This window comes from Myripristis murdjan, chromosome 16, assembly GCF_902150065.1.
Source record: "Myripristis murdjan chromosome 16, fMyrMur1.1, whole genome shotgun sequence".
Lineage (NCBI taxonomy): Eukaryota > Metazoa > Chordata > Actinopteri > Holocentriformes > Holocentridae > Myripristis > Myripristis murdjan.
This window is the reverse complement of record NC_043995.1, coordinates 20,342,974-20,368,532: the sequence shown is the minus strand read 5'-3', so window position 1 is coordinate 20,368,532 and position 25,559 is coordinate 20,342,974. Positions and strand designations below refer to the sequence as shown.

The following is a 25,559-nucleotide window of genomic DNA, read 5'->3' as shown; positions in this document are numbered from 1 at the left end:
GATTGCCATACTTTTTTTTTTAACGTAATCCCATTACAATGAAAGGCGCGCTCGCCCCCTCTAGTGTCCAAACAGAGGCGTTGCAACGGCGTCTACTGTTTACTTCCGGTGTGGGTCTTCCTGTGGACAAGTGAGCGTCGCCAGCAAGACAAATCTCTCCCCCAGCAAGTTAGTGTATTTCTAATTAATTTAAAAACATTGTCAGAGATATAGCATCGCTGAAGTGTTGGATTTGTGTCGAGGAAGAGAATCAGACCTCGGTGTTGGCTGTTACTGTTGTGAACGTCGAAGCAGACACTTGTGAAGTACTTGGGAGACGACAGCTAATGCTAGTTGATGTTAAAAACAGCAACAAAACCGGTGTCTTGTCTTTATTTTCTTTTTATTCTTTTTATTGAAACCTATCGGCTGTGGTTACACGTCACTTCCTCTGTCTTATAACAAATGGTGCACGGTTAAGAGGAAACTAACCAGCCCACTCAGCCGGTTCACCTCCGTCACCAACAGCAACAACAGTCCGTTAAGAAAAGAAAAGAAAACATGAACATCCTTCCGAAGAAGAGCTGGCACGTGCGCAACAAAGACAACATCGCGCGCGTGCGGAGGGACGAGGCCCAGGCAGCGGAGGAGGAGCGCGAGGCCCAACGCCGTGTGGAGCGCGCGGAGCAGGAGGTGACCCCAGTTTGACCCCCATCAATTTCATCTAATAGCACTAAATGCCACAGCGGGTTGTTGTTTAGAGCTGTATTCTCTTGTGAGAGTTTGAATTATTAATTATAATTAAAATTTAAAAATCTGCTGAGTTAAATGAAACATATTACCCGCAGTCTATTGCTCAGAATATTCATGTAACAATACCTGGGAGTGTGTTTGTGGCAGCTGTAACATCTCTGCATTATGGCTTCATATATTCTATTAATGTGCTATATATACAGGGTCTAATGGTGGTTCAATAAACCTACTGTGGTTTGTATTGCAATTTTTAGATAGATAGATAAGATAGATATATTTTATTGATCCCAAACTGTGAAATTCTTATGTTACAGCCTCGTTAGTAGAATATAAACATATAATAAAAAATTATAAATTAAATAGAATAAAATAAATGCCGAAATATATACAATAATGACTATGTATAGTAAAAAATATAAACATCCATAGGTCAGGATTTCAGGGTTTTTTTGTACATCTGGGACAAAAATCTCTATCGTTCCCAAAGTTTTCTGTTTTTTCTTTTATTTGCAACAGTAGTAATTGTTTTCATTCAGAAATTTGGGATAATGAAATCAACAAATGTTCTCTCAAAAGCAAGAGTGCTGCTTAGACTGTTAAAAACAAACATGAGAATAGTTTCAGTAAATTACATGAATCATCATCAGTCAGGTGTGTGGTTGTATGAGCCTCCTACAATTGCACGTTTCAAGCTGTAATTGTAATATTTATGTAGGTACGAACAAGGTTGGTAATCCATGCGGACTTAACTCTGCTACTGGAGAGAAAGACACTGGCTTCAGGCCCCAGCGCTTGTACGAATACCTGTGATATACTGCATCATAAATTTTATTTATAATGTTTCAGGGTTTGAATTACGACTATTCCTTCCTTCTGCACTGCAGGCACGCACAGAGTATCTGAGGAAGAAGGCCCGAGCTGCTCTCGAGCACACAGAGGGCAGGAGCGATGGTGATGGTGACGATGGTGAAGAGAGGGGTGGAGGGAGTCGAGCTCTGGAGCATCTCAACCTTTTTCCTCTGGAGGAATCCTCTGAGAAGAAGGGCAATGAGGAGTACCTCAAAGAAAAGAGAGACGAAAAGGTGATGGTTCACACACGTTTGGTTACTTTTAATGATGTTAATGCTGCTTCTGTTTTATTGGTTAGTTTATAATGCAGGGTGACGGGAAAGATAGCAGAAGGAGAAATGAGTTCCATAGCGTACAACAGAGACTGATTCAGATTCAGAACAATTACAGTATAAGGAAATGTGAGTAAATGGTGTGTGTGTGTGAGTGAGTGTGATACCTACTTACCCATCTGGAAGCTTATAGTTATGCTTGTTGATTCAGTACAAGTTTTATTATACTGTTATCCTAGGATGCATTTGACAAATCTAGATATTTAAGTCGCATTTTTTTTCACATCGGTATATTGGATCAAAGTAGTCAGTTTTGCTTTGTCATCAGCGTTGTTCACAGTCCGGATCGTTCCAGCCACAGTGCACATCCTTAAGGTGTAAATTCACAGATAAAGAATAATTAATAAATGCAGAAATTATAAGAAATTCAGCAACATGAGACAATTAACAGGTATTGAGGTGTTTCCGGGTAAATATTGGACATACAGTGATACGATCTTAAGAAGAAAAAAAAAAATTAGAGGCAGATCTCAGAAAATGCCCAGATGATGAATATAGGAAAGCCTTGGTTAGATTTAATGATGTTAATGGTATCCAAATGAAATGTGAATGGGTTTGTCCCATCTATATCCAGTGGATTTTAGGCAGTTGCTTGGCACTGAGTGTGAATGGTGCACCAGACATCGAGGCCACCCAGTCCACTATACAGCCATCTAATTTCTGTTTGCTGTCCTTGTTTTCTCAGGAGCGGCAGGAGCGTGCCATCGGCCTGCTGGTGTCCCTCGGACCCCAGCCGGGGTCAGAGGTGACACCGTGGTACATGAAAACCATCAAAGAAAAAGAAGAGAAGAGTGAAAAAGACAGAGACAAGGGAATGAGAAAGGGAATAAGTGAAGAGGAGAGAGAGAAGAAAGACCGCAGGCTGAAGGATAGTTTGGACCCCTTGAAAGATATGAAGAAAGCATTAGCTGTAAAGGACAGAAAGGAACACAAGAGCAAGAAGAAGGACAAAAGAGAGAAGGGGGAGAAGAGGAGCAGAGGAGAAAGGTAAGGAATCTGCTATCTCCCTTCTTAAACGAGCAATATAATATTTACAAAATACTAATTTTTTTCTATGCATATAATGAATAACCTTTGAATTCTTAAAACATCCATCATGTACCTACCATTTGAATCCAGTAATTCAGCATTTAGGTGTGTTGCATACTTTTTTTGCCTTCCTTTGCAGGTCTACCATTGGCTTCAATTGTAGATTTCTGGTGCTTTTCTGGCATCACTACCATCTTTTTTGTCTTTGCCTTTTGTCTCGATTCCATTCCTAATCGCTAAATGAAGCCCTGGTTCTGTCAGTATGAAGATATGAGAATGTGATGATCTGTGAGTATCATCATGGAGTTGTAACAAACTGTCTTCTCTTTCTTTTCCAGCTCCATAGAACAGTTACGTGCCGAGCGTTTACGCAGGGAGGCTGAGGAGAGGAGGAGAGCCCAGGCCCTGCTGGACCAGAGGAGCGGCAAAGGGAAGGACAAGGAGCCAGCGAGGGAAATACAGGAGAGGGACCGGCCGTACAACAGCGCTTATTTTCCACAGCTCGCTCGGAAGCGTCAAAGAAGGGATCAAGAGAGCTGGAGGGATGAAATTTTAAAGTCCTGATCTGAAACTCTTGAGTCTGAACTCTGAACTGTTCACAGATGGGCCTGTGTGACTTGCAATATGTATGTGATTAATGTGAGAAAAGAAACTAAAGAGCAAAAATCGTCACCTCTTTGCCTCCAAAATCAAAGCAAATGTAATTCTACAGGGAAACTGTAACCCGGGAGGTTCATAGCCACTGTGCTTGTAATGTTGTAATGCGATCTATGATTCACGTGTTGTGTGAAGTTATGATATCTGAACCGGACTAAGTGGTTTGTAGGTTACTATTCCTCATTAGAAGCGTTTTTCTTTCTTGTGATACTTCATTGATCCCTGAAGGAGAATTCCTGCCTGCCCTCTTCCACCCAGAGGTCAGAGGTCAGGCTCAGCTCCTGCTGCCTGCACCACTGGAGCTGGCAGGGATCTGAGTGTTTTGTTCAAGGGACCTTCAGCAGGGCAGACGGTTGCTGTCACCGGGGGCTTCAGCAAACAAAACACTCAATGTCACACTGTGTTGGCACTGCTTCGCTACTTACTGTGAATACTTTAGAGGTTAGATGGTTTAGTAATCTAAAACCAGACAACATCGATCGAGCCATAACCTTTTAGTAGAGGCAGTTTCCCTTAAGACTACAAACATTTCTGCTACAAGGTTTTTTATTTATAAGAAACGGAGAGGTTGAGAAAGTTTGCCACTCTGTTGCTTTTATGTTTACTTTATTATTTCCACAGCAAAAGGCTATTACAATACCTTTGTAAATTATTATTATTTTTTTTTTCATTAAATGTTTAACTGCCTGTGGTAAATAAATCCATTTGTAATATGACTTGGAGAGATTTTTTTTTTTTTTTTTTTCAAAACATTTTACATCAGCAACAATGGGGAGTGTATAATGTGAACGGCAAGTGAAGCCCTTACCAAAACCCTAACTCACTGATTTTTTTTTAAAGATGGAAGCATTAGAAATATGACAGCAAAGCTATAAGTTTCAATAATAGGAGTATTATCGATGCCATGCCATAGATTAAAAATCCAATAAAAACAGGCTGTGGCGAGTTCAATATAAACTCACTACTCAGCACCTAGTCCCTGTGGGAGTATTATTATAGGAATATTATGGTGATTTTTCGTCGGAGAACATATGATGACAAGCTGGACCATGACAATGCGCGCTGTATGTGTGTGTGTGTGTGTGTGTGTGTGTGTGTGTGTGTGTGTGTGTGTGTCTGACGTAGGCTCGTGGAGAAAAACACAGACAAGCCTACAACAGTGAGTGAGACAGAGAGGAGGGGGGGGAGAAAAAAGGAGAAATAGCGGATGGTTGACCCGTGTTTGTTTTCACCGCGGCTCTGTGAGTGAGAGAAAGAGAGAGGGAGAGGGGGGAGAGAGTGAGACCGCAAAATGTATTTACAGTGAGCTCCGGACCGCTTTGGCTGGACGGGATGCACAATAGAGCATCTCACACACCGTGTTTAATTGCGGATTAGAGAGGGGGGGATCAAACGGAGGAGGAGGAGGAGGAGGGAGAGGGGGTGGGGGGGAGAAGAGAGCACAACAAGAAGAAGGAGACGCTCTTTATTAGGAGAGGGGGAGACAGTGTGAGCCCGGAGACGGTATAGGCCATAGACTGTGGCGGGGGGACGGGAGAGGAGCGACAGCATCGCTCGGATGGTGGTGCTTTGGACGCCGAGACGATGCGACGACACTGCTGGGTGATGATCGCGCTGGCGGGGATGATGTCGTACTTCAACCCGGAGAGAGCCCTCGGAGCCCCGCAGAGGGAAGGTGAGCCGTGTCGGTGGGATGCAAATATTTCAGTGATGCTGGAGAAAGGAGAGGGGAGGGAGGAGGGGAGGATGGAGGAGGAGGAGGGGGGCGACTTAGTCAGTCTATTAGGTTATGAAAAGGCCTACATGGGGGGAAATATTAGCCAGCGTGTCTGAGACGCAAAATAATGCGAATTATTATTGCAGTACGTGACCGAGAGTATCAAAATAGTCCCCGGTGCAGCGAGGCTGATACGATCATGGTTGCAATATTTGCATACGGTGATGAAAATATTGAGGGGGTATTTCGATTTCAGGGCCTCTCAGCTCACATCGATGGCATTTAAAAACAGCACACACGAATAGCGGGCTAAATCGTTTTGGTCAGTGCAAGACATTTATAAATAGCTTCCAATTTGGCACGGGAGATTACTCACTTCTAGCCTATTAAACCACTATCGGCGTTTTTGTGAATATGAATTCGCCTCGTTTCCTCCAGATTTGGCAGTGTGTTGTGTTTGTGTAATGTGTGCAGTCATTGTATTGTGGTGTATTGTTTTGATAAGAGCTGTTGGCACCGGAGCTGGTGGAATAGGCCCTGTTATGTTCCTATTTATATGCAGTGTCTGTCTGGACATCTGTCTAGGGAAAGATGAAAGAATAGCATTGCACAGGAATTGTGCATCAGTCTTGTAGCTACTAGTTTTGTTGCTGCTTGGTCTTCAAGGAGCCTCTACAGTCAGAAATGATAAGGTTTTTCATAATTTACCCGCATTCCCCCCCTCCCCAAAAAATGTGTCTGAAATCGCAAACACAAACTATGACCAGCAAATGCATCGTTGTCTTTCTCCTTTGCTTGAACTCATTATGGATTTATGTCAAGTCATCTCTGATTTATTAAGATTCAGTATGTTGTTTTTTTTTAATCATAAAAGTTTGGATATAATGGATGCTTTTGTATGCTAAACACATCCTTACCTTTGTTGAGGTCATTTGGCCCCTGGCCCAGGCCCGTGTGAAACAAGTAGTCTATTCTCTGTTTTTTTTTTTTTTTTTTTTCTTCCTTTTTTTGTTTTGTTTTGTTTTGTTTGCCGAGAATTAAGGGACAACTGCCAAAATGTTAAGCACAGTTAGGTCTGCACATTTATCCTACAGGATATACATCACTTACGGTCTTTTTTAAAAAAAAAAAAATTATTATTTATAGTAGAGTGTTGATCCTGTCCCTGTGTTACTCTACTGTTTACAATAAATGCTGAATAGATTTTATATTTGTATGGGAACACAAAATGATAAAGTTCCAATATTCTGAGGCATCATAGTTAGAAATGATCATTCAGTAGCTGGGTAGGATTAATTGCAATATTAATACTCCAGGTAATATAGATTTAAAAACAACAGTAGTCGTTACATCTCATGAGCTGCTGACAACTGAGATTGTTGCACCTTAAGAGTTGTACACCATCTGACTATTTGAAGGTATTATTGTTCTTATCTCTTGTCATTTGTTGTAATAATTTGGCTATACAGATTTTAGTTACAGGATTTACATGCAACCTTTAGATAGTAAGTGAAGGGTATTTAACCACCCTCCCCTGCCCCTTTTTTTGTTACAGATGGTTCGCTTCTCACAATCAACTACGTTGAGGTACAAATATCAAATGCCCCAAACCCTCCCTCTCTCACCTAAGTAGTCAACCTTCCTGATTTGAGTACTTCTTTTCTAATTTCCAACCCTTCCCAAGTAGCGCTCCTTTTACCTAAATGACAGCTCCAGCCACCCTCCCCTGCTTCAACTGTGTTTCCTAAGTGGAATGCCATTTCTGATACTCCCCCTCCCCGTGCTTTTTTCCTAACTGGAATGGTATACTCTCCCAGTTTCAAACTTTAATTCTTTAATTGAAATCTCTGTTTTGTTTACTGATTCAGACAATGGTTTTCTCTGAACTTGGTTTCTGTTCCTGCTTTTTTTCCCCCCGTCCCAAATCCCTAATGCAAGTTGTCCATTGGGGTTTTTCACTGTGTTCCAAACCCGCTGCTATGAAAACGCTCCAATGGTTTTCCCTTCTAAATAAAACAGCTATGTATAACATGACTTCACTCTTTTCTGATCCAATGAAGTCTCTTTTCCTTCTCACTGACTCAAACCTAACAGTGTGTCCCCCTTAGATGCTCGAGCACCCTGAGTAGCAGCACTAAATTCTTTCCTCCCTTGTATTTCTTCCTTTGCCCCCCGTCTTCTTCTCAGTCTCTCAATCCAGGGCTGCATCCCTCTCTCCTCCACCCTACGTCGTCATTCTCATCTCTTGCTCGGGGCTCGTCTCTTTTGTTCTGCTGCTCCTCACCTGCCTGTGCTGCAAGAGAGGAGGAGTGGGATTCAATGTAAGTCTTCAACATGTAAGAGACTTATTCACCTCTCTTGCTTTTTTTGTCACACTGTTTGCACGCCTGTGTGGTTTTATGTAAGCATGACTGGAGCACAAACAGTGGAGTAAACTACAGTGAGGATTGGTATGTAAATGGAAACAGACTCCCGGATAATAATAACTCTGCATGAGTCAATAACTCTAACTTAATGAGGTAGAAATTGTCAATAATCATCTCTTTTTCTAATCTTAAGTAAGCCCTTCCTGCTCTGACCTGACAGTGTTGTTGTTTATCGGGCAGACAGGCTGTCATTAGTTCAGAGTGACTGATTCCTCCTTGTCTGCCCTTGATGCCTACTATGATATTCATGCGTACTATTAAGCGTTAAGAGTACAGTTTGTTTATCTTATTTTTTTATACACTGATACTGTCATTTTTCTTAAAATTTCTGCTCTGTGTGGGTGAACCAGGAGTTTGACAATGCGGATGGGGAGGAGTGCTCTGGGGGCTCCAGTCCGGTCCAGGAGGACAGCCTTTCCTCGTGTCCCTCCCTCCCTGAGGTCTACACCTTGCCAGTCAGAGACCGGCCCAACTGCCCTGCCCTGCAGGACGCAGCAGGTAAGAGGCCCCCGTCTGTGCTAAATGGCTCTTACAGCTGTGTGTTAAAGTATAGCTTCCTTTATTAGGCTGCAAAATGCACTTGAATGAACAAATGTCTGTCAGCATTTAGTTCCCTTAGAGCTGGGAGCTTGGATCATTGATGTGGGTCCATTAAAGGCATTGAACCAAGTCTACAACCAGTAGGACTGGACCACCTACTGATGTTAAACACTGTGGGAACCTTGCTCTGAGAAAAAAAGCTGCAGCAATGCTTTGATCAGGCCCAGTTGGTCATTTTGCTGACTTGCAGGAATAAGGTGAGGAGTTTGGGTCCTGCAGACCCCGTGGCAGTGTTGAAAGGGGCAGGGTCCCAGGACTGAATCATCTCATTTATAACTGAGGGCTGCACAATTCAATATGTACAGTGGCAGAAAATGTGACTGTTTCTCAGACTTGCTTCTCAAAAGCAGGCTATGCTGTTTCAAAGGGGAGGTCACCCCACCTTGTTTTGATGTGGTAAACACCAATTAATGCCCCTCACTTCTCAAAATAAAAGAACTTAAATGCCTCAGGAGTCCAGGACAACTCTTTTACCCCATTGTAACCCAAAATATGAGAGCATTTTGCTCTATTGTTTATGTTTTTGTGTACATTTGACATAATAACATTACATTCAAAACAGGCATTTAAAAGTGTTCCATTAATTCTCTGAGTTAATAGTCGTGGCATGAACCTGAGGGGTTTTATCCCTCCTCAGCCTCATCCTTAACATTAGTAAACAAAGTAAAAAAAAAAAACAAAAAAAAAAAAAACTGCAAAGTCTGTCTTTAAATGTTGATTGCAACTTTAATTTATGTCAGCATTGTAAATTATTACTGCTGTGGTTGTGAGATGTGTTGTGGAGAGTTTTAAGGGTAAATTTAGTTACCTTCTCCTCTGCTTTGTTGCGAGATGTCTCATGAAAGAACATCAAATGTCAAAGTCTGTTTGACCCTCATCTCGTCTCCCTCCTGCTTTTACAGACTCCAAGTCTCAGTGCTTCAAAAGACACACTCTCAACTACCTTCAGGAGATAGGAAATGGCTGGTTTGGAAAGGTAAGATAATTCCCTGCCACATTCAGACATCACAATGTTTTATTTTTAATATCGGCTCCCAAGTCTTAATTTTAAATACTCCCTTTATTGCTGATCTCCGTCTTTATGTTTTACCTGTCACTCCTCCATTCCTGTCCTTCTCATCATTTCTCCATCTCTCTTTTCTTTTCTTTTCATTTCATTTCTTTTCTTTGCTCCCATCCATCCATCTCTCCCAGGTGATCCTGGCTGAGGTGCTGTGCGACTGCAGCTCCTCTCAGGCTGTGGTGAAGGAGCTGCGTGTCAGTGCCAGCCCTCTGGAGCAGAGGAAGTTCTTGGCTGAGTCGGAGCCATACAGGTGGGAGAAACTGCCAAGACACATGTAGCCATTTTGGATCCTTAAAACACCAATAAGAAGAACGACAATATGTCCAATTTGGATTGTTTCTGTTTGCTGAGTTGTTATGATTACTAGCCACATTAGCTCTAAGTCACTGTTTTTAATTGGAATATTTTGTTTTAGTATTCAAATGAGTAATGGCACAGCAGGTAAATAGTAAAGGAGCTTAACTGAGCGATGAATACTGGACTGACCTATTTAATATGTTTGACTTAGAATTAGAATAGCACTTTGGCTGTCCTTCTCAAACAGACTCTCTCTCTCTCTCTCTCTCTCTCTCTCACACACACACACACACACACAAAAGCAGGCAGTGTTTGGTGCAAGGACATGGCTGTGCGCTCTTTTTCCCATTAGTTCCTATTTTTGGGTAAAACCCACAACACAACAACCTGCAATAATCCCCTCACCCCCTAAACACACACACACACACACACACACACACACACACACGCACACACACACACACACATTTCACAAATCTTTCTTTTCTTTGTCTTCTTTGTCTGTCACACACACATGCACCTGCTGTTTGTTTCTCTTATCCACAATGACTTCTTTCTCCTGCTCTTGCTCAGGCACAAACATTCCCCTTGTCCTATTATCACTCCATTTTCTCATCTTTTCCTGAAACACACACACACACACACACACACACACACACACACACACACCAAACTACGAGCACACCCATACTCTCTTTTACATTTTCCTTTCATAGCTGCGGCTCTCTCTTACTTGTGCTTTGCTGCAGTGCCTGACTCTTTATCAAGTCTCTCTCTCTGATTGCCTCCCCCTCTCTTTCTCTCTGGTTTTCCTTTCTGTCTTCAGGAGCCTCCAACATCCCAACATCCTCCAGTGTTTAGGACAATGCAGCGAGAGCATCCCGTTCCTCCTGGTTATGGAGTTCTGTCAGCTGGTAAGAAGGAATCCAACTGTGTTGATTTTTTAATGTGGGAAATCGACTACAGTTGCACTTAATATAGAAATTTCGATTTGATCACATGGATGTCGCCTCTCGTACATTGTCTTGCTTTTTTTTCAGTGTCGGATAATTTGAACTGCATTCGGCAGCTCATTTGATGTGGAAGTGATTACAGCATTAGGAATCTTCCAGTGTCATTAAAATCTGTTTTGCATCTGTAGGATCTGTTTGTTTTCATCCCCTCGGCTTGTTTAATCAGTGACTGATTGAGAAAACCATATGATTGGATTCTCTCAGGCCAAACAAAGACCCAAACAGATCAATTACAGCAATGCAGAGAGAGAGAGAGAGAGAGAGAGAGAGAGAGAGGAAACAACATCGGAGTCCTCGCAGAGTCTTACTGCCCTGTTTGATAAAGTTGTCCATTGCTCTTTCCTGAGGGATATTTTTCATCACTTTATACGGCCCTCGTTTTATTTCCTTGCCCTTCCTAAAGCACAAGCCACTAATACAAAGGCTGCCAGCTCATTACCAATTCCCGTACTGCTTTTAAGGGTGTGTGATAGAAAACACCTAGAAAGGGACATATTTATTACAAAGTCACAAATCTCCCCTCGGCACACTTATTGCCTATAAGGTGTTGCCTGTAGTTTTTATTTCTGTTTTAGCTGAAGGGCACAAATGAAAAGTACTTGGCACATATGGCCATACCGGTGCTGACTCATTCTCTGTTTTTATTCTGCAAACAACTCAGTGTGTTATTGTTGTGATGTGTAACTAGGGCGACCTAAAGAGATACCTGCGGGCCCAGCGCAAGTCAGATGGGATGACCCCTGACCTGCTGACCCGGGACCTGCTGACTCTTCAGCGAATGGCTTTTGAGATCACCTCAGGCCTGCTGCATCTTCACGAAAACAACTACATCCACAGGTTAGTCAAGACTCAAGATGTACCGTATGTCTACTATTAGGATGGAGGTATTAAAAACAGCTTGTATCACTGGTGAGAATGACTGATTTTTGGACGGGGTGTGGTTTCTCCTCTCCAGTGATCTGGCATTAAGAAACTGCCTGCTGACCTCAGACCTCACTGTAAGAATAGGCGACTACGGCCTTTCGCACAACCATTATAAGGTTTGTATCTCTCTCTCTCTCTCTGTGTGTGTGTGTGTGTGTGTGTGGATGTACTTGTGATCCTTGTCAACATGAAAACCTAACCTTTCATTAATTTACACTGATACTTATGTAGACCTATGTGTTTTATTTTAAGAGACACAAAGCCTTTGTTTTTTTTTATCTATGTCCCAATTAATGTATTACTTACTTTACAATACGAATAATTTTTGACATGTTTTTGTGAAGGATGACTACTACCTAACTCCAGACAAGTTGTGGATCCCACTACGCTGGATTGCTCCTGAACTGCTGGAAGAGTATAGGGGATCTCTCATTGTTACTGACCAAACCAAGACCAGCAATGTGTGGTAGGCTTTCAAATTGTCACACCCATAAACCTGTTGGGGAAAAAAAAGAGCCTAGACGAGCCAAGCCGGTTATGCCAGTGGCCGGTTGATGCTGGCCATACTCTGACAATAAATGTTGGTTTAAGCAGTGATCAGCTCAGTTTAGGTGTTGGGTACTTTTATACTGATCTTAGCTCGTCCTCCGGCATCAGTGTTTTCATTTCCCACCTTAGCCAGGATCAGACCATCTCTGCCTAGCTTAGAGCAGTGAAAGAGCAGCAGTGCCCATTAAAAAACAGCTCATACCCTGGTCTAGACTGTGTATTTTTCAGCAGGGAACAAGGTAAACCTCACTTCTCTCAATGCCTCAGCACTCGAAGTCACTTGGGAAGATGAAATATTCTGAACACTCAAATGTATTGAAATTGTGGCTCAAACATATCAAGGGTATCCTGTGGGTATACCATCTGCAAAGCTTTATACAGGCTAATTTGAATCAAGCCCGAAAATTCAAAAGTCATTGGTCGAGCACAAGCTTGACAGTCCATGCATTAGCAGCCTTTTGAGAGCCTGCACTCAACAAGAACCTCATATTTACCACGTACACGTTGTTACCATCGGCATCTGCACTGAAAGCTTGCATGCTGGCTAAATCATAAAGCCTTAGCTCAGTGGATTGCAGCTGAATAAAACTACAAGAATATTAGCAGCTATTTTGAGAAAAGGGGTGTATGAAATTTAAAGGACAAATGCAGTAGACTTGAAGAGGCCCACCATTAAAGATCAACATGACCTTAATTTTTCTGTTGCAGAGTTTAAGTTTGCGTCACTCTGTCTGCAATCGGAATGCTATAACCCATCTTGACTAAGTCTGAGGGAATGATGAAAGAACCAGAGTCCAAACTGAACCAAACCCTCAGACTCTGGTATAGATTACAAATTGTAGACTCTTCTGATAACAACACACAACTAGTGGAAGAGTGACCTGTTTTCTCAGAGAAGACATGACCGTTAGATAAAATAAGATAAGATAAGATATTCCTTTATTAGTCCCACGGTGGGGAAATTTCAAGCATTACAGCAGCAAAGTGGATAGCAAAATATGAAACATAATTTACATTATAAACAGTATAAAAAGATAATAAATAGCAAAAAGCAATATAAACATTATAAACAAGGAATATAGAAAAAAATAGAAATATGAACAATTTAAACAACGGAAGAAAATAACCTAAACCTGAGGAACAACATGCTCCGACGGAGGTTCAGAGTTAGTGTGAAACCATGAGACCAAGTGACAGAACCCGACGCCCGGTACTGGGACTGGGGTAACATGTACCTCGCAGAACAAAAAATAGTTATCAGTTTGTTTCACCACATTTTTTTTTGCTCATCATTTCTACTTCTCAGACCTGACTGCTTGGAAGTCAGAAGTTCAGATAAACAAGATGCCGCTGTAAAACATAGACTCTACCAGTAAACTAAGCTATAACCTTAAAACTAAGAAATAATTCTTACTCAGAATCATATGAACTTGCATCATCACTGTTATGATGATTTGACTCTCAGCATTTCTCTATCTCCCTCCTCTCTTCCAGGTCCTTGGGGGTGGTGATATGGGAGCTGTTTGAGTTTGGCTCTCAGCCCCACAGACACCTGAGTGACGAAGAGGTGCTGACCTTCGTCATTAGGGAGAGACAAATCACCCTGGCGCAGCCCAGGCTCAAACTCTCCCATGCAGATTACTGGTCAGTGATCACAGTCATTCATTTGACGCACTAGGCAGACCTATTACTGATGATCTTATTGGTAAGGGTTAATGTCATAATCATTGTTGTCCTTTTCTCTTTCCTCTCTTTTTGCTCTTTTCTCTCCTGTCTCCTCTTCTCAGGTATGAGATCATGCAGTCCTGCTGGCTACCTCCATCTCAACGCCCTTCTGTAGCTGAGGTTTTCCTCCTCCTATCCTCCCTCTTGGCCGCTGAACGAGGGATGGCAAGGGGGAGCGTTGGAGAAGAGGATGAAGAGGATGAGGAATATGAGGAGGGCAGAGGAAGGAGAGGGGAGAGCGATGAGTCGTTTGAAAGACGCTGGGACTCCCTCCGTCCTCCTGCCTTCCAGGCTGCAGCAAATGAGCGTCAGAGGGAGAGAGAGTATGGCAGGGATGACAGAGACAACTCCTACCCCCTGCTGGACCCTGTAGGAAACTGTATCACTCCATCCTCGTCTGAACTAGACGACATCCTGACAGTCACTGAAACCAGCAAAGGCTTGAACTTTGAGTATTTTTGGGAGAAGGCCCATGCAAGACGGGGCTACAAACCTCTTCCTCCTCCTCAGCCAATCCCAACTGTGAACAACACCCACAGACAGTCCTTGGATACTCCCACTGTTGTACCAGTAATAAGCGCCCGCAGTCCTTCCCTTGCCAGCGAGTACTACATCAGATTAGAGGAACATACTCCCCAGGATAAGTCACCAACTCTGAAAGGGAAAGCACAATCCTCTTTCCGTTCTGACTCGATTTGCCCCGGAGACATGGAGCTGGTGGAGATTCGCAGTGGAATGCTGGGGAAAGAGCGAGTCCCGTATTCTTCCTCTGAGGAGTGCGGTGGTCCAGGAGGGAAGGGCATCCAGACTGTGAGATCGAGTGAAGTTCAGCTCCAGGTGCCGAACACGGGTGTGGCAGAATTCAGAGACACCTCGAGCAGGGTGACTGACTTCTCAGTGGTAGATCTGGGGGATGATGACGAAGAGGAGAAGAAAAAGAGCGGTGAGGCCGATAAAATGTCATCAGCGAATACCCAGGCCCCAGTCCTCCCTCCGAAGCCTCGTTCTATGTCCATGTCATCGGCCAACCACCTTCACTCGCGCCCGCTCCCTGCCCCTCCACTGGGATATCATAGAGGGCTGCCTCATTACACCATTGGTGGAAAAGTAGAGACAGACCCTCATCACATGAGCAGTTGCCCTACCTCCACTTTTGATCACCTGGGGTTCCATCGGCCCCGCCAGACTCTGCCCCCGTCCCCATCCCTTTCCCCCTCTCTGCCCCCCTCCAGCCACCCTATTTACCCCACACCGCAAATGTGTCCTCCCCCTCTCCCGCCGCACAGCAAACCTCAGAGAGGCTACCCCAGTTTCAACACAGCTGACTCTTATTCAAGATACAACAAGACACAGACACAGAGATCCACTAGAGACCCACTAACCTGTGACTACTCCGACAGAGAGGGCGGTGTGAAGCACACAGCGTCATTGAACAGCTCCAAGGAGAATTCCCATTCCCGTGTAAAAGACTTTGACTCTCCTGTACGTCGGGAAAACCCCTTGCGCCCTGTCTACCGCAATTTACCCCGCTCCCAGTCCACAGCCCCCCAGATTGAAAGGCAGTCATCATCCAGTCCCACCTACTCAGATGAGGATGACTCCCCCTTCATGTCCCCGGAGAAACCCAGTGGGGGCACCACTGTCACTCACTCCAGCCTGTCTGAGGATATAGACCCAGCCACAGCAGAGCTCTTCTCCAGGGGGATGAAGAGGACCCAGTCACGTCTCGCCACCATCCTGCCTGCCATTTGGAAGGAGGATGCAGAATTGCAGGCAGAACGTATGGCAGCTGCTAAGAAATCCCCCATGCATCTGTTTCTGACGGAGATATCTAGTGTGATGGAGTCTAATGAGTCCAAGTGTGAGGCAGGGAATGCCACGTGGGAGGAGAAGGTGGAGGAGAAAAGAGATGGAGAGAGATGGGGGAATTTCCTCTTACCCAACAGAGGGATGCGCCGGTCACAGTCACTGGTCACAGAGCTGGGCTCAGCAGGACAGTCGTGGGGGGCAGAAAATAATAGCAACAGGATCGGAGCAGAGGGAGACAATACAGTAACCAAAGGCTCATTCCAGAGGGATCTTTTTCTCACAGAGATTGATACAGGAGGCATGGACACAGATCCAGAGGGACAACAAGAGAAAGACTCAGTAAAATACCTCCATCCAGCAGGATCAAGATTGCGGCCCTACGTCTACGTCCCTGGCTTTTCTTCATACACTGAGGCTGAGGAGGCCTACTCAAAGGGCATACGGAGGTCTCGGTCCCTCCTCTCTGAGATCACTATCGGGAGACAGGAATCTGAAGGGCAGGAGATTGAGAGGGAGCCTCGAAGAACAGAGATGACCAGAGAGGAGTTCCTGAAGGAGATTCAATCAGCCGAGACCTTTCTGACAGAAATCATATCTAGACAAAAAGCTGCAGCTGCCAAGAAGGGAGGGGAGTCGTCATATTCCCCCACTCCTATGTCACCCGAATATGAATCCATATGCATAGACCCAAACTCCACTCAGACCATCAGATTTCAGTCAGAGAGCTCCATACGAGCATTAAACAAAGGCAAAGATGACACGCAAACTGAGGCCATCTATGCCCAAGTGACCAAACGTGCTAAAAAGAGTGAGATAAAGGTTACCGTGAGACCTGAGATCCCAATACTTCATATAGGAACAAATAAACAACCCATTAAACAGGATGGCGAAGGAATCGGTGATTCACAAACAGCGCTCGACTCTGCTGACAGTAAGTCCTACTCAGCTGGTGAGTTTGTGTTTTCAGAGATCATGCCCAAGAATGGCCTATTACTCAACCAAACACTCGCATGTCAGAAAGAAGAAGACGGTTCAGATGGCCCTGCCTTACCTGCCAGAGGAGATCAGAGGGAAGAGGAGCTCTCAGCACAGTCTCCTGTTGAGTCCACTGAGAGCACCGAGGAATCTAACACTGTGCTTCTGCGTGAGAACAAATCACTTATTACAAATGAGATGGAGACTCAAAGGGCTGCTGTTATAGGGAATGGGGAGATGATGAAAGATGACCCGCTGGCCAGCCGTACCAGCAGAGGAGATCAAGCATGTGCAAAGACTGATGCAAGTTCATATGATTCTGAGAAAGAGCGATCTCAGTCAGACCAAGATCCTACAATTGAATCTAAAAGCCACACAGGTGGTGATTTGGAGAGTTTTTGTACTCAAAATATTGTTGAAGGCTTTGAGGAAACCAAACGAGAAAAAACACAGCAACACAATGATGGAGTTGAAGTAAAGCGAAGTCATGTTGCCCAAAAGGCAGCAACTCCAACCACTCCAGACTGGGATCCATCCTCTGATATCTCTCTTGTCACCCCCACTGACTCTGTCCTGTCACCTATGACTTCCAGCTCAGCGGACTGCCTCACACCTAGTGACTCATGGATGGGAGGAGGAGGGGGAAGTGGTGGGTGGAGGGCTTTGGGAAATGAAACACCCCATCGAGACTCTGCCTATTTCTCAGACAGTGACTGGGAGGGGGACGGGTTGAACAGGAGGAGCAGTGACGGACTTAGTGCCTCCAGGCCTGGCAGTGGGCGGGGGGGCGATAGGGGAACACTAACAGGAATAGAGGAAAAGATTGAAGTTGAGGAAGAGGGTGAAATAGGAGAAAAGAGCCCCTTAAAAGAGAATATCATCATTTCAGAAAGCAAAACTGAAATGGGGGAGACTATTGAGATATCTGAGGAAAAGGGGGTTGAGAATAATGTCTCTCACATTGGTAATGATGACAGTGGTAGCCTAAACAAAGGGCTTGAGCCTGCACAAAGGGATGATTCTGGCATATTCCACAATGAGTGCAGTGAGATAGGTGTAAAGAGTCTAGTAAATTCAACACTGCTATCTGATGGTTCCCCAGCCAAGGACAAAGTTGACTTAATTGATAAATTTTTCTCAAATTTAGAGGATGAACCGTTGAAAGGGCTCCCACGCAGTGATGGGTATCAGATAGACAACCATTACACGGACTGCATCATCTCTCATGTGCAGATAACAGATTGCAAATTCCAGGATTCTGCGGAGAATGACTTGAGTCTGCACTCCAATAACATTGTGGAAACAAATAGATTAATCAAATCGCTGTCTGGCAGTCAGTCAAAGGACTGCATATTAAGACTAAATAACAAAGAATACACAAGTGTTGCACAGGCAGACAATGATGTCTGTGCATTTAATGCCCCCTACTCTGGAAATGACACTGTGGAGCCCGTGGCACCATCCCAGTTTGACAATAGAGAGTCCAGGTTATCTAAAGTATATGGGGTTCAAACCAGTGACACCATACTCAGCGATGATACTCAATTAGTACCGCAGCCCAGTGATGGGAAGTATATAGATGATAAAATGAGCAGTCTGTCGTATCTCGCCTGGCCAGAGGAGGATGCTAATGGGCGTGAAGGGAGCCCTGGACATGAGCTCCAGCACATCGACCATAATGAACTGGGTCTGAGAAACTTGTGCTACTCAGAAGACAGTGAAGACAAGAATGTCATGGCCACGTTAGAGACAGAGAAACAACTGGCTGCTGGCGAGCTAAGCAATGCCATGAAGGAGAAATCACCCCGGAGAGATACTGCAAATATTGGCCAGAGTGGGGTGGATTCTGCTTACAGTGTAAATAAAGAATCCTCTGATGGCCTTGATCTTAAAACTAAAGAGGTGTGGAGTGCTCTGAAAGAGGAGGAGGACGGAACAAGTGGAGTGGTCCGGGGAGAATTCGACTGCCACCGTTTTACACAAAGGGACTTGCACTTGTGGCCCGCTGAAAATGACCAGTGGGCCTCGCCAGAAAACAGGGGTCAAGATGCTGAACTAAGATCTGAATTCTTCTCTGGGTTCAGTCATAAGGCCTGGGAGGTGGGAGAGTGGCTTGTAGTGGGTCGGGAGCTCTGGGAAAACGAAGGCAATGATGAACTTGCAGGAAGTGAACCTCATCCTGCTGTCGTGCAGCGCTGCGAGGAACTCTGTAATGATGAAACCCAGGGACAAGCTGGCCATCTTGGTCTCAAGGCAAAGTGGGATTCTGAAGTAACTGATAACCAACAAGCGGTCCGTGCTCTGGAGATACAGCAAGAGGAAAATATTGAGAACCTAGAGGACTTTGATGATTATAATGGAGATCTGAAAGCTAGAATAGCAGATAATGAAGTAGAGAACATAGAAATCCCAGAGCAAGAGACCTTGGTCCAAGGAAAGAAACAGATTACGTCATGCACAGAGACAGCCAGCAACAGTGAAGGTGAACTAGACTTTGCAGAGGAGGAAGAGAATCAAAACTTTAACAGATGGCCTCCGAATCACCTCTACAACACCCAAAAAGAACAGCCATCAACAGAAGTTGCAAATGAGGTTTGCACAGAAACAGGTTCTAATTTAGGGAACTCTTTCACCCACACATTAGATAATATTAGCTCAAATGTTTCTGTTTGCATCCCTGAAACTTCTCATGTGAACTTTTCAGGCCTGGAGAATATTGAACCAATCATGGACTCAGAGACTGAAATAAGTCCACACCTTGCAAGGCAGGACATAGAACAGAGATTAAGCATTGTGAATGCAGAGGAAGATTACAGAGATGTATCGCCTCCGTCCAATCCGCTGGCTTGTCCTAGTGACATTGGTTCAACAATGCAGGAGGAGATGGATCAGTCTTATCCGCAGGTAGACAATTTCAGCTCAGTAGATTTTCCCAGTCCTCCACCAAGCATAGACCTCGATGTGCAAGATGATAAACTGGAGAGTTTAGATGACTCCTTTCCTAGTCCACCACCATCTGTCATAGAAACAGAGGAGTTTATTAGCCACATGAATCTAGAAGACTTTATTGCCAGCGCTGAGACACAGAGTTTTATTTCCCATACTCACAACACAGATTCCTCGGAGCCACCTCTGCCAGAGTCGCCACTTGCTACTACTCAGAGCAAAGGGATCTCGGCCAACTTGAACATCTCGCCTGTGCATATAACATTAGAAAATGAGAGCAACTTCACAACCAACCTAGGGAATCAGGATGACCAAAATAACTTGTTCCAGAAAACTCCAGCTGCCACCCCGTCTCCACCTCAGCATGCCCTCAACACCCTCCCAGAGTTACTCATCTCAGAATGGAAGGATTTGGACGAGGAGCCCCTGGAGGACTTTGAAAAACTGGAAAAACTGTGCTGCATTTCTGGGGATGAGGAGGACACACTGGGGGACCTTTTCTTGGGGAATCTGGAGCTCTTGGAGTCTTTGAAGAAGACACCTGACCAGAAGCCTGGCAGTGCTGGTGATGGTGATAAAGTTGAGGAGACCTGTTGCTCCTCCATTCCTGAGACAGATCTAAAGGAGGATCTTGATGGGATTGCTGATAATGCTGAGAAGGTTTCTGAGTCGGCATCATGTGTGATCCAGGATTCTCAAAACAAACTGTCACCTTCAGAGGAGAAGTGTGACATACAGAGCCCACTATGCTTTTCATCATGCCATACATCTGATGTCAAGGACCAAGGATCTCTCTCGAAGATGCCCACAAAGAATGGCCTCATGATGCAGGTGACCAAAAGACCTTTTTTACACTTGGCACTAGATATGTGATGGCTCTTTAGTTTTAAACAAGTGCATGTTAAACATGTGTTTTAGTAATATGCCTGTTTCATTTTTGTCAATAATTGTTAATATTTATAACTCTGGGTAAAAAGTGCTTCTTTTATTACCTGTATGAATTCATAAACTCCTGTCGTTGCCTTTGTTTCCTCAGGTGTGTGAGGAAAGGTTACAGTTCTCCCTCAGTGAAAATGTTCAAACAAATGTGCTTTGGGGAGCGACTGTCAAAGACACTGTTACCCTGCGGCCCTGGGGGGAGCAAATCATAGAGAGCGTTGGTGCACCCAGCAGCGAGAAAGAAAAAAATGAAGACGAAAGGTATGAAGTGTGACTTTGGAAATACAGAGTTTCTGTTTACATTTGTGTTGTAATCGGTTGTGCCTTTTTTTTTTTTTTTTTTTGCCTCTGTAGCCAAGAGAAACAGGAGATTGTCCCCAGCCCTTGGCCCAACAGTGAGCCTGATGAAAAGACAGCTGAACCACTCACTGTGATCGAGCAACCTGAGGTCGCATCCCCTCAGCCTGTTGGAAACCAGGCAATGAAAGGCACGTATTTTATTCCTGATTTAGTCTATGTCCAGGAATCATCATAACGGAGATGATTCTAAAGGAAACTTCATTGAGATGTATGGGTTTTCACTGTATTCAGTCTGATTTTACCTCAGTAATATCTGGCATCTGTTTTAAAGATCCACTTTCTCACTGCATTTCATCAGTTTTAGTAGCAGCATACAATTAGGAGGAGAAAGCAAGTGAGGCAAGAGAGATGTGACTGCCTAGCATGCCTTTTAATCCCTGCAGTGTGGAGTATGCACGCTAAGATGAGCCACAAGCGTTCTGCCAGCCATTCCTCATATCAAACAATCTCTTCCCTGCTCTCATTTTCACAGCCAAACTAGCTCGCCTGTCTCTTGCACTCCCTCCCCTTGCTCTTACTCTTCCACTCACCCCCACCGGTAAAGGAGGATTTGGGGAGGGTGGAATCGGAAGTCGTATCGGAAGACGGAGAGGTTTGTCATCGGGGAGCGACCTTGATGATGAGGACGAAGAAGAGCAGGAGGATGAAAGCTCCCGAAGGGTGATTGTTGTCACAGAGACAGATGTTGACAAACGCGTTGGCCTCAGGAGTCTGCTGAAGTCACCCAAGGAGCCAATGGACAGAGAGAAAGATAGAGGAAGAAACGTGTCCTTTTTTGATGATGTCACAGTCTATCTCTTTGATCAGGTATTTCCCACACATAAAATGCAACAGAAACACCAAGTTTTTTTTCAAGTCAAGTCTATATACAAACTTATATTTTATTTGCCCAGGTGACACATAAACACATGTTTCAGTGCCAAAGCATCATATGCAGTGCATACAAACCAAACAATGTCATCTTATTGTATCTTGCATCATGTTAGATATAATAAAAGGTGCTTGACATGACGATTCTCTCTCATTGCAACAGGAAACTCCAACCAATGAGCTGAGCACTTCAGCGCCCACCAGTCCAGCTCCAGTCTCTAGCAAAAGCACCAAGTTCGACTTACATGGTACGTTAATAAACATGGTGATGCACATCTGTCTGAAGCAAAGGGAAAGGTCTCTGTGTTTCCTGCTGCCCTCTTGTATTATCAGTTAGTCACCACTTAAAGCTGCTGAATGATGTTACAAAAGCTGACAGTTCCCAACTTATCCCCTCCCACCGAAATGGAGAACCTTCATTTCATCCATCTCCTCTCCAAATATGCAGCCAGAATTAATCTTCCATAATTATCCCCCCTACACTGTGACATGTAGAATTGAGTGGGGACATAAATCCTGTGCTCAACAATGCAAGGCTAAGCTGTGTTTTCCAACATATTTTAATTTGGTCTCCAGCAGCCCTCCACTCTCCATCTCATACACTGATCGCTTCATTTCACAGAATAATGAGAGTTTTGGCTTAGAATTCCCTTTGGGCTTTGCATATACAGAAATGCACCAACACCAAAATTAGATGCTTTCATGATCTCTCATAGCCTTCAAAGTTGCACATTTCAAAGCCTTGAAAGGAAAGGCAATGTTCCTTTTGAAAAAAAAAATGTTATTTTTAACCGGAAACTATCTTGCATTGCTTCATCTCACTTATATTAATAGAAGGAGATGAATAGTTGTTGTTTTTTTTTTTTCAGTATTGTGAGTCGTTTGACATTGCTTTCTTAATGTAAAGTTAAATAACATTAAAGCCAAATGTGCTCTTGTGTTGGACGCAGTGCATTTAATGTGAGGCAGGTAGAGCTTGTTTTTGTTTGTCAATCAAACTTACAGCCAACTCGTGTTTTTCCATCAGGGGCAAACCACAAAGGCAAAGACTCGAAAAGGAAAGAGGATTTGTCAATCAAACAGAGGTCGCCTGTAGGAGCCAATCCAGTGACATCATCTCGCTTTACCGTCAGCCCCGCGGACGACCCCCACTTGGTGTGATGTTAGGAGTCACCATGGGAACCTTTAGAGCTGAACCCTCTGAGACTGGCCAGTGAAGTAACCCCAACAACCAGCCCTTCTCTCAGAGGCTATTTTTTTATCGAATAGGCAACGGAAAGAAAAAAGACTCCCGTTCTAAAAGCTGGACACATTCCAGGTTTTACCAGCTGCAGGATTTTGTATGACAAGGGTTGTGGAGCTCCTCCCTGCCACTGTTTACGGAGTTTATTCATAGCCTTTGGCGACAAAAAAAAAAGTCTTTGGAAAAGGCAGCGTATGCTAGGAGAAGAGGAGCCTGAAGCTTTGTAAAATCTGAAACAGATTTGACGGCTATGCAATGGGAGTCTTACTGTGTACCAGCTTACCCTCTCTTTTTCTGCTTTGTTCTGTTGTATTTTTCCCCAGATGTGCGGGGGGATGCACTTTCTTTAGTCATTTATCTGTCTATGTAAACGCTCCGATTCCAATCCTCTCTTTATTAAAAAAAGAAAGAAAGAAAAGAAACGTTTTTCATTGCAGTCTGTCAGTTATTCTTGTAGACAACAGTCGGGGACAGAAAATGCTTGACTCCTGTATTTGAGAATATCCACCAACATTTGTACAAATATCATAATACAAGTGTATACAATATCATTTTAGAGCTGTTTAATTTTAGATGTATTCTTAGACTGCACGAAAAAATGAAACAAGCTATGTTTCTTTATACTTTTACTTCGGAAAAGCTATGTTTATTATTTGATTGCTATTTATTTATTTATGTATTTATTAATTTGATTCTTTATTTATGTAAAGCCAATTTCCATGCAATATATTGTTTAATGGTTTGTTTGTTTATTTATTTATTTATTTATTTATTTACTTGTTTGCTTTGATGCAATTTATTTATTCACTGAACTCGCATTAGTTTGGGACAAAAATGCATCTAAGTTATAACCTTCTCGAGTTCTTCATAACAAATAAATCAAAATATTTTCCCAAACGTCTTAATTGCTAAAAAAGTATTTTGTATAATTTCACTTGTTAATATATGCCGATCTGTATGGAACTATGTCCTGTAATGTTTCATTATTTTCTAATGTCAATGAATTTTTAGCTGTCTTGTCATTCTTTTACTTTGTTTAATGACAGTTAATGTAGCCTAGCATGAAAAATGGAAGCCTCTCATCAGTAAATAACTCCATTTGTTTGTGTATCTGTTAATTTATCTCATTTTCTACTAATAACAGTCCATCATGCAGTCGAGGTCCAGCTAGTCCCTTTGTTTAGTCTATTTAAATGTTGGTTTAAAACCTGTATTGTTTAAAGAATGGTTTTCAAGGGAAACTGTATAAACGAGGGGAAATAAAAACAACATAAAAATGTGAACCTCTTGCTGAACTGTTTAATGAAAATAAATTGTATTGTCTAATAATCATAAGGTGTTCCATTTTATAAGAAAACCATCCTGCTACTGCGTAAATTATCCATCTCCGTTGTTGTACAGTGATTTGAATGTTAGAGGGATGTTGTTAATGAGCAGCTACTGGGCAAACTCTTCAGGTAGGAATGGCAAAAAAAGAAAAAAAAAATGCAGAGGATATGGGGGATTGACAAAATGAGCCAAACAGTGGTAATTTCACAGATTGAGGCATGGACACTACAGATTATTTTCAGTCCATGATAGAGAGCACAAGTGTGTACAGATGGGTCAGAGCATCCAGAACATCACACAGCTGGAGGTGGCTTTTGGAAAGTTGCTAGAATAAAGTGAACTCCAAATAACCTGGGAGTCAGCACAGTGGAGTTGACTGTGAAGGGGGTAGAGGAGAATTTATAATCCAGGAAATTGAATCTGCTCTGATTGTTTTTCAGTTCTTACGGACCTGGGATGCTTCATGTCTAAAGTTCAAAGTCCTGCAAAAGCATTTCAGACTCATTCAACAAGGTGTATGTATGTTAATTATGTTTATATGGGCTCTGGCACATGCACGTGGACAGATTAACACATTACAAATCCCATTAAACAAATCAGAGGTGATGGTAATAGTTTGGAGTAAAGCAGTGGAGGAGCGGCTAAGGGAGCACAACACTGAGGTGAGGGGTCGGTTTGAGTTCAACATCAACAAAGTCAGTTCAACTGGAAGAAATACAGGCAGACGAGGAAATATGCCATTTAAACTGCACTCAGTCTAAGAGGAAAGCACCCAGATTGTTTATGTGAGCTCAGTCATACTGAGGAGACGACAACGCATGTAATCCCAGATTACACTGAAGTATGATCGAGTAAGGCAAATATATATGATGCAAGAGCTTGGGAAGACTAATGGGAATAATTGGTGGGATTTAATCTGTGGTCCAGGAGGTGGCGCTAAGGCACCTAATGCACGAGCCATGGAAAACCAAGAAGAAGGAGAAGCAGAAGGGGAGGAGGAGGAGGGGGAAAAGAACGAGGAGGAGGAGGAGGAGGAGAGGAGGAGAAGAAGAAGAAGAAGAAGAAGGAGGAGGAGGAGGAGGAGGAGGAGGAGGAGGAGGAGACAAATTTAGACACGTTTCCGGCAGTTGACACTACATAATAATATATAATATATACATAATTAACTTATTATT

The 25,559-nt window shown here is 43.4% G+C and overlaps 2 protein-coding genes across 3 annotated transcripts; both read left to right on the top strand.

Annotated features, from left to right (window-relative positions):
- Positions 1 to 56: 56 nt before the first annotated feature.
- leng1 (leukocyte receptor cluster (LRC) member 1) lies at positions 57 to 4,315 on the top strand. 2 transcript variants are annotated; one of them, XM_030071706.1, is made up of 5 exons: positions 57 to 168; positions 508 to 672; positions 1,617 to 1,814; positions 2,599 to 2,900; positions 3,281 to 4,315. In XM_030071706.1, the coding sequence occupies exons 2-5, from the start codon at positions 541 to 543 to the stop codon at positions 3,504 to 3,506; spliced, it is 858 nt and encodes a 285-aa protein (XP_029927566.1). In that variant the 5' UTR covers positions 57 to 168; positions 508 to 540; the 3' UTR covers positions 3,507 to 4,315. The 2 variants fall into 2 exon arrangements, with proteins under 2 accessions (XP_029927566.1, XP_029927565.1); XM_030071705.1 differs by having other exon boundaries at positions 75 to 168; positions 461 to 672.
- Positions 4,316 to 5,183: 868 nt separating this feature from the next.
- Positions 5,184 to 24,338, top strand: lmtk3 (lemur tyrosine kinase 3). The gene is made up of 16 exons (XM_030072123.1): positions 5,184 to 5,274; positions 6,872 to 6,903; positions 8,093 to 8,240; positions 9,245 to 9,318; positions 9,537 to 9,655; positions 10,529 to 10,616; positions 11,404 to 11,552; positions 11,671 to 11,755; positions 11,984 to 12,105; positions 13,683 to 13,832; positions 13,976 to 20,474; positions 20,680 to 20,843; positions 20,937 to 21,070; positions 21,415 to 21,749; positions 21,976 to 22,060; positions 22,840 to 24,338. The coding sequence occupies exons 1-16, from the start codon at positions 5,184 to 5,186 to the stop codon at positions 22,971 to 22,973; spliced, it is 8,409 nt and encodes a 2,802-aa protein (XP_029927983.1). The 3' UTR covers positions 22,974 to 24,338.
- Positions 24,339 to 25,559: the final 1,221 nt, after the last annotated feature.

Bases quoted from the DNA above. Each gene is read 5' to 3' on its own strand.
- leng1 (XM_030071706.1), top strand. From the start codon at position 541: ATGAACATCCTTCCGAAGAAGAGCTGGCACGTGCGCAACAAAGACAAC. The intron at 673-1,616 runs GTGACCCCAGTT...TCTGCACTGCAG, and splicing joins TGGAGCGCGCGGAGCAGGAG to GCACGCACAGAGTATCTGAG. The intron at 2,901-3,280 runs GTAAGGAATCTG...TTTCTTTTCCAG, and splicing joins AAGAGGAGCAGAGGAGAAAG to CTCCATAGAACAGTTACGTG.
- lmtk3 (XM_030072123.1), top strand. From the start codon at position 5,184: ATGCGACGACACTGCTGGGTGATGATCGCGCTGGCGGGGATGATGTCG. The intron at 5,275-6,871 runs GTGAGCCGTGTC...TTTTTGTTACAG, and splicing joins CGGAGCCCCGCAGAGGGAAG to ATGGTTCGCTTCTCACAATC. The intron at 13,833-13,975 runs GTCAGTGATCAC...TCCTCTTCTCAG, and splicing joins CTCTCCCATGCAGATTACTG to GTATGAGATCATGCAGTCCT.